The sequence below is a fragment of the Antrostomus carolinensis genome, unplaced genomic scaffold (assembly GCF_000700745.2).
Source record: "Antrostomus carolinensis isolate BGI_N321 unplaced genomic scaffold, ASM70074v2 scaffold19415, whole genome shotgun sequence".
Taxonomy (NCBI): Eukaryota; Metazoa; Chordata; class Aves; order Caprimulgiformes; family Caprimulgidae; genus Antrostomus; species Antrostomus carolinensis.
In genome coordinates, this window is record NW_010317289.1 from 1 (window position 1) to 8,902 (window position 8,902).

Consider the following 8,902-nt stretch of genomic DNA (forward strand, 5'->3'; position numbering starts at 1 on the left):
TCCAATCCCAACATTCTGTGATTCTGTGATTGATGGCTTTCTGGTTTTGTTCATGTGGTTTTTTTGGCTTTTATCATTTGAAAGGCAGTTTAACGAGGAGTGTTACAGAAACCTACCCACTTTTGTCTCTTATAAGAGGGAAATACACCATTTTGCAAGAGGGGCTTTGGAGCTCCTGGGCTCTAGTTGGTGACCATGGTATGGCTGGTGTCCAAATCGGGAGTTTCTCAGCAGATGAGAGGAGGGAGTTTGGGACAGGGAGAGTTGTGCTGGAAAGCAGAGGACACGCTATTGCAAGGGGCTACAAGGTCATTTGAGCTTCTGCAGTATTCCCATTCCCTTTGCAGAAACATTGCTCACGTTGCCTTTTCTCTCTTTCCAGGTCTTGAGCTGCTCTTGAGCTCTAATGCCAAAGCCTGGCACTGGGAAGTGCTGTTCCCCAGCAGACTCTTACCTGCTTCCTTGGTGGAGGAAGGGGAAGCAGGACTCAAGATTTTTACCCACAGACTGTCGTATGGAGGGGTCTGCTGCCTCATTACAGTTACTGTAATATTTTCCATCAATAAAATCATTTATAATACTGCAGTCCTTTCCCTGTTGGTGACAAATACAGAGGTTCCTGACACCAAAGTTCTCTCTCAGGCGTGACTCCCTGCTTTTACCCCCTCCCTCCCTTTCTACCCAGCAGGCTTTTTTTCTGTGCCCCAGTTTCAGAGGGAAACAGGAAACAAGTCGTCATGGAAACTCAGTTGTCACCCACCCTTTTCATCTCCCTGTTTCCTGCCCCTTTATCTTATGGAAAGTATATTGTCAGTGTGCCCCCAGGCTTCAAAGCTGTGGAAAACTTGGGTCAGACTGTGGTTACTGGTCATAAACGGAAGAAAATGGAGGGTGTTCTCCAGCACATCCCCAGGTGGACCCATCTTTCCACAGGCTCTCCCCTCTCCCTCAAAGGCATGTAGGACACAGCTGAGTGTCCTAGCTGGACTTCACAGGCTCACTGAGGCCTGGCAGTGATTCAGCCGCCCTACCACAGTGTTAGCTTTCCTTCAATCTGATGTGCTGATAAACCCAAGGGTGTTGGAAGGGGCTGCCAGGCTGTGTCAATGCCTCAGGCAGAGCTGCACTCAAGCTGTTCTGGGTCCGTGGAGAAGGTTACCCCTTGGTCAACCTCACTGAAAATCTTTTCCTCTCTAAAGCATTCTGAAATGCTTAAACTCAATGGTTTTGGCCCTTGACTGTCACCTCCTCAAGCCCAAGCTAGCTCATACTTGAGGTCAAATGCTTCTTTGTCCTGACAGAAAATTAGAGCCTGTGGTGGTCAGATTATGGGCACAGGATGAGATATTAACTCCTCCACGCCTTTGGCTGCAGAATTTACCTGGGTTACCTTCATGCATGAGGGTCCTTCCTTGTACTGATCCTGCTCCACACTTGTCTGATTTGCTCTGCAGCTGAAGCACTGGATGGGTAAAATGTGTGTTGAGGCAAAGTGACAATGAAATGCTTGTCTGCTGGAACTCGGGAGATAAAACGTGGGGTCTGGTGGCTTCAGCCTCTCAGCGTTGGATTATGGCTCCTGTTTACCACTTTTTTAGCATTTATGGCTGTGTTGCAGCTGTTAAACCCAGAAATGTGTGAAACCTGGGGCTCCTAAGTCTTGCCTAACGTAGGCTCTGTAGGGTGAGATATGAGGGAGCGGGATCTCTGCTGTCTCAAATGATGTTGCCTGGGTCTGTGGTAGGAACAGAGAATTCATGCCAGCTCCGACACCACCACCCTGCTCCAGCCCCGGGTGCTAAGCTGGGTTTGTTCACAGTGGTACCAGCTTTGTGCCTTTGGGGAGCAGGCAGGGGACCGGGCAGCGTGCAGGGATGGTACATGAGCCACCGGGCTCTCTCTGTGCCAGCATGTTCACAGGAGAACATCTCGGGGTCTCCCCCTGTGCCGCTGCTGTTTGCGAGCTGCGAGTGCCTCCCCGTGGCTTGTGTGACTCGGTCCCACCCGTTGGCTTTAGAGAGAGCTCCAGACTGGAACCCTCCTGTGGCCGCTTTGAAGAACTGCACGAGTTCCTGTAGAAGCGCAAAAACCCTGGGTTTTCTGTGGAGTTTCTCTCTTTTTCCTGATTTTTACCAGCTTACAATGCCTCTAGTTGCCATAAACTCAGCACTAGACTTTGGGTCCTATTAGAGCTACTCCCAGATCTCCATAAGCTTCAACAAGTCTGTAGATGTTGTAGATATCTTCAAGCTATGCTGCTCATAAAGACCATGCTTGGGTCCCTGTTCAAGCTGTTAGAGGAGGGCAAGAAGAGAGGTTGTTTCATGTACAGGGCCATGTTTAATGCAGGATGAGAAATGTGTGTGTCAGGGCGTTTTCTCCAACAAAACCCCTAGAAAAGATGCAAATTCAATTCATCTCCTACCCATAGGTAGGTACGAGGAGGCAGGAACTGGCACAGGGGAGAGGGTGCTAGAGGTGGACCATGGCAACATCTCCTGCCCTCCCAATGTGAGAGGACTCTCTGCCTGCCCCATCTTCCTCCTTTCTCTTTGGGGTCAGGAGAGGTGAAAAGACTTTTCTATTTGGATTCACTGACTGTATAACAGGGTGCAGATGCCTATCAGCGAAGTCAGAAATCTGACACACTTCGAAAATCTCTCACCCACCACACTTCATAAGGTATTTTCTCCCCTCCTTTCCCCTGCCTGTACTAAAATAGCTCAATCTTTTCTGCTGTACCCAAAACAATTTCCCCTAGACCCAAAAGCAAGCTGCGGTGAGTGGGCAGGAAAGGAGGGTGCTTTAACCTCATTCGACTTTGGCTTGTGGTCTAACGTCTGCTGTTCTTTTCCACATGCCTCTCCTCCTCCCTGCCACGTGCCACACCAGCTCTGCTCCCCTCACCCCTTGTTTTCTGCTCCCCTCACCCCTTGTTTTCTGCTCCCCTCACCCCTTGTTTTCCGCTCCACTTTCCAAAGGAAGCGGTTTCTGCGGTAGGGCTTAGAGGAGCATCAAAAGGTGACCCAGATCTCGATTGTGGTGTCATGGAACTGGTGGTGTGTCCTCTTCCTGCCCCACCTGGGCCATGGGACCCCTTCCAAGTCCCACCCTACTGTGTTATTTCCTGCTTTTGCTTTGCACTGTGGTTTTTCTCTCTTGAAATAAACAGGAAAGCAAAAAGTGTTGATGGGGGGACAGGGGATTGAAAGCCTGGTATCTAAAAGTATCTTCAAACCAGACCTCAAAATTCAGTGTTTTGGAAACCACATACTAAGAGACAGTTTTGTCAAAACATTTTCCTTTATCTGTACACTCATCCCCTAGTCACTGGGGTCGTTCAACCTGGAAAAGACCAAGATGTGGAAAGAGGCAGCACACTGTCCTCCTTGACCATACAGCTGGGAGTGGGTTTGAAGGGCAACACAAAAAATGTCCAAAGTATATTAATTTTTAAAAGTGATGCTAAGTGTAAATGAGTGTGGAAACTTTTCTTCCAAATCCCTGAAGATTTCTGGAACAAGGTTAATCAGTTGGAAATCTGTGAAATGCAATGACTGGTCTTGCTTTGTAATTCAAATATGGTTTAGGCAGCTTCATCAAGCTGTGTCCCTGTGTAGTGGCAGACCTAATAATGAGTGAAATGTCCACTTCAAGAGCTGCCTTGGGCTTTCTACAGCTGGAGAGAAATTAGGGTGACTTTTGTGTCAGAGGAGGGACAAGGCAATAAGTCCCTGAACGTCTGTACTAGAAAAAAGGGTAATAGACCCAGAAAGCTTGAAGTTCCTTGGCAGGAGGGGTCAGTAACTCTCAGTAACTCTGTCACCCTGTGGCAGGTCACCTGCTTAATGGTCAGGTGTCAGCACTGTGGCAGGAGACCAGGAAGATATTGTTGTGTTGCTGCTCTGTGCTATGGACTCAGATCCTGTGATAAGGATGCTGGCATGGACTTCTCATGAGGACCATCTCCCACATGAAGTACCAGGGCTTTTGGCCAAAAGCATTTGAAGCATGAGCCTTGCCAACATCAGAGTTCCTCACAATGTCTGGGAATCCAGCAGGGTGAGAAATACCCCATGAGAAGGAATCACCCCACCAGTGTGGTAAGGCTTTCCCCGCCACTTAGTTCGGGCACTAGTGTAAGGTAGAAACAAGGTTCAAGCTTTGCAGGGAGGGTGTGTTTCCTTCAGAGCACCCTTCTCATTTATCCCTCCAGAGGAATTTCTGGTGCTTCAGAAGAAGATGGAGAAACCAATGTCACAAAAGGAGAAAATTTCCATTCCAGTCTTGCAGTGACAGGCTGAGCCTGGAGACCCAGGCCTGTTGATTGGTGTCATTAATGCAAAGCAGGCACCTTGCTCTCCAGTGACACTTGGGAATGGGGGGCATCTAGAGACAGGACACTTCAGGCTGCTATCTACCCCGTAGCAGTAGACATCTACCTTCAAGAACTGGACTGCTTCCTAATCCTCTCACTGGGAGCAAACCATATCTCAACATTTTCTTCACATAGCAGAGTCTACTCTTGGAGGAGATGTGCTCTCCTCCATTCTCTTCCCTCCAAACCAGCCACACTGTCCTCACCCACACACAGCAGGGATGTCCTGGAAAGAGACTTGGTAGCTATTCCCCCCCACAGTGGATCCAGGGAGTTGTTGCAAACAGCACATGACGGCCAAGTCAGGCTGAACAGGAGAGTCCCAATGCCCCTTCCCTCCTTCACCCTGAAGGCCAGGCTTGTTCCTAAAGCTCATCTGAAGGGCAAAACAAGTTCCTCAAACTACAATAGAAAAGACAAACAAGTTTCTTATTTTTGATAAGAATTGTTTAATAACAGGCAAAAGGCCTAAATAAATGCCAAGAGATCAGAATGGTTGCTGGTACAAGAATTAGCAGCACACAGATGTCACATGCATGCACTGTTCCCAAGGAATGCACACGTATTTCAGTATAGTTTTATGCAGTGATTATAAAACGAAATTGAAAAATCTAAGGTTGTTAGAACTGAACAGAAAGAGCAAAAGTAGTTTGTATTTTTACTAAATGCAAAAGAAAATCTTAAGCTGGTTTAACTTCAGAACACGTTAAGGCCAGATAGACATCAAAAAATAGTAGAAAACATTCTTTTCTGCTGTGATAATGAAGTGAGAATTCCACTGAATTCAGGAATTCTGCGAGACCCAGCAGCATATCTGTTAGAGAAAAAAGAAGGTACCTTGCTCTGATGTAGCAAAAGATAGCAGGACATGGTGCATAGCACGTTGAGTAAGACTCCTTTTGCTTTTCAGTGTTTCATTTGCAACTGGAATGGTGACTGTGGAGGTGCATTCCTAAGACATGCATACCTGAAAGCTAGCAAAATATGAAAAATTCACATTCACGTAATATTTAGCTTGCAGTTTTCAATGACGCTGCCCCAAGCAGAAATTGTGTGTCATTTTAATGTGAATAATGGTGATGTTTGGCAATTTATAGTTATAGCAAACTATGCTTCTTGCATTGTCATGCTGAATGAATCAGGCATGTGGGGGAGCAGAATGCTGAGAATTTTAAGCGCTTTTTTTGGTAGCTTTATAACAATAAAAATAAAACAATTTAGACTATAATGGCTGGGCTGACATACAGGGACAGCAAGTGATATCCCTTGCAAAAACTGTGTTCCCTCTTGTACACCATGCTCTGGTAAAGATTCCTCCACAGATTTATTCTTTGGTACTTCAGGATGGCATCATCTGGTTACTTTCATTACTGTAACAAAAATAAATGTATGTTAAATCATTATTTGGGATACAGGCACAGCTACACAATTGAAGACCTGAAGTCTCTAGGCAATAGAAAGAGGAAAATGAGACACTGGGACAAACCTAATATATTAGGTCTGTGGTCTTAAAGTCAATAAGCATCAAAATTTCCCAGCTGGTGACTGGTCAGGGATGACTCGGATGGATGAATGCAGACAAGGGAAGGGATGGATGTAGAAATAGAAGGGAGAGATGTCTAGAAAGAAGAAAAAAGTTTAATTTGCATGTGGATGAGGAAAAGTAAATAGACTTGAGGGGTGGGCAGAAAAAATGATATGGCCAAAGGAGTGGGGGGGTTTCTGTTAGTAGACAAAAGATGTATGGATAGACTGCATAAGCAGTTGTTACAAAGAGGAAGCATTCATAACTAATGAACTAATCCGAATGTTTTTTGTCAGAGGCCTTACCACCTCCCATGCATGCTCACTTTTTTTTTCCACATAAGCATCGTCATCAGCACATTAAAAATTATTCCTTTCATTAAAATTATTTTCAGGCCGAGCTGTGATAAAGACAGCATGTTCAGGTTTTCATCTGTAAAAGTAACAGAGAATTGAAAGTCACAAGAGCACTGAGACGTCCTCACATCCAGACAGACTTAAAAGCACTTCTTAATGAAGCTGTTCCACTTTGTGTGATTCAGTCAGCTAGTAGATAGCTAATGAGACCTTGAGCAGGACTGTCTCACTCACACACTTTCATTTCTTCCAACTGGTGTCTCAAGGGCTGGGTTTTCATTCAATAACCACTTAATTATCCAATACACAAGTCTGACAACCCTCCAGCTGTTTTTAAACACAGTGTATTACGAACCCAGCATGCTGGAGGCATCCCCTCTTCCTCTCCATAAAATTTTGTCAAGATGGGCAGGGGGAAAACAAGTTAAATTTTATTCAAAGATCACACAATCTATTTGTATTTTCTTTTAGGGTTACAATGCAATTTTCATTTGAAAATACGTTGATCTATATTGAGGAAGCAGGGAGCTTTCATGAAAAAGTAATTTTATATTTATCTTTGAAAACCTTTCTCTGAAATGACTGATCAAATCAGCCAAGTTTACTTATGAGTATTTTTCTGAAGTCATGTTTTGGAAACATTTGACTAACTGGTTTCTTTCCAGCAAGGCTGCATGTTTGCAAAAGTACAGCTATTCTGCAAACCAGGCAAGTGCAGAGGCAGGCTCAGTTCCTTTGAACTAGCAGGAACAGCAATTGCTTGACCTAGCAAACTCCCACAGCTATGAGCTGAAGCAAAGCTTGCTCAGATGCACCGTATCTTTAGTGCAACCATACTTCTGAGCATGCACTCCCAAAAGATACCTGTTTATCTTTTGGTTCGTTAGGTGTTTGTGCACCTAAAAATAAAAACAACTCTTCTGAAGTCTGAGATGCAGACAGATACCCAGTAAGGCTGACTCATATCAGTACCTTAAATCTTTATGTGATGGGGAGCGGTTGTTGTTCTAGTCCTGGCAAGAGCAGGTAGGCAATGGCTACGCTGGTCACATAAAACTACCAGCTCATATCTGGAAGACTACATTAAGCCAATGACTTCCAGCCTTTGTGGGACCCTTTTGGAAATTTCCAGTTTAAGCTTTTGCTCTAACAGGAAATCAGCAAACAGGCAACATTGGCAAAAAACTTGTGAAGTGAAGCTTTACTCCTAAAATGCTGTGTACATACCTGTCCTGAAGTGTAGAGATAGCCCTGTAACACAGATAGAGCTGGTACCTGCAGATGGTAACAATAAAATGAATTAATAACAGGAATGTACTTCTTCAGAAGTTCATAAAGATGTCTATATTTAGAAGGGCTGGATTAGAGTTTCTGGCTGGTAAACCCTCTCATAAACGCTCTTTTCTACTGTTTTCAGGGCAAGCATAAAATATAATCTAATTAAACTTTAATTTCACATTGGACAAAGGAATTTCAAGCTTTGTATCACCTACAGTGTGATTTTAAGATCTCTTTGCTGTCCCTACTGAGCCTTAATCATGTTTTCACCAAGGAGGAAGGCAAAAGAAAACAAGAGGCAACAAGACAACATTCCTCTGGAGTGTGGGAGCATTGCTTGTTGGGTTGGGAGACGTGAACAAGTCCTGCTCATACTGATAGCACGGACATCAGAATACCTCTAGCCCTGTACATACATCCAACAATGCCATTACCACTTTCAGGATCCTCGCCTTCCAGTTCTCCAAAGCCCTCGTAATTTGCACCACACTGCATTTCATCTTTCTTGGCCCAGTAGGTTGACAGGTAGCTCACTTCCTGTTTGTTCTCAGATGTTGCCACTTCCACAACAGCATCTGTCTGCTTATCAGACAATTTAAGAGTAAGCTTTTCAGGGGAGTAATCTGTGATAAGGCACATTTCCAAATCATCGTCGTCTTTAGAGATCAGCCTGTAGACTGAAGGAGATGCAGTAACATCTGAAAATGGAGAAGAGGATAGACATTAGATGAGAGTACATAGTCATAGTTCCTTCAGTTTTAACATACAGACACTTAGATATGATGGTTTTACCATGGTTCCAGTGGAAAGTTCCCTAATCATAGGGATCTTTTGCTTAGGACACCTTTAGAGAACCAAGGCATCCACAACAGATGATGGAGGAGCTACATGAGATTTATATTGTATGGGAGACATAGAGAGTGGTCAGGCAGGATCCTCAGAGCTTCTCAAGTGATACTCATGTGCATGCACATCCTAGATATCTCTTATCTAACCTAGTCATTCCTCTATAACAACTCATTCAACTCTACTCTGCAGCCTGGGCTTCCTTTTGGATCTTGGCCTGGATGCATTCAGGAATGTGTGTAACAGGTAGAGAGAGCACTCTCCTGGCTTCACTGCTAGGAGATGTGTCTGGAAAGAACTGAGCAGCCCAGGGGCATTCTGACTTCTTTTGCAAAAGTGTAGCCAAATCCACCATCGACATTCAAAATCCCACTTTCTCCACCTGTCCTGAGGGACAGTGGATAAACTACCAAGTCTAACAGATGTCCACATTTACCACCAGTCTAGCTAATTGTGTTCCTATAGGAGAAAGCTTGGAAAGCCACTGCAAAGCAGGAACACGTGGTTGCATTTAGGGAA

The 8,902-nt window shown here is 44.8% G+C and overlaps 1 gene segment (V, D, J or C); it reads right to left on the reverse strand.

Annotated features, from left to right (window-relative positions):
• Positions 1 to 6,228: 6,228 nt before the first annotated feature.
• LOC104525396 (T cell receptor alpha constant-like) overlaps positions 6,229 to 8,902 on the reverse strand; it is a gene marked incomplete at both ends in the record, with an annotated part of 9,698 nt that continues 7,024 nt past the window's right edge. The window contains 3 exon segments of the C gene segment in view: positions 6,229 to 6,335; positions 7,487 to 7,534; positions 7,972 to 8,235. Of these exon segments, the coding sequence occupies positions 6,229 to 6,335; positions 7,487 to 7,534; positions 7,972 to 8,235 (419 nt within the window).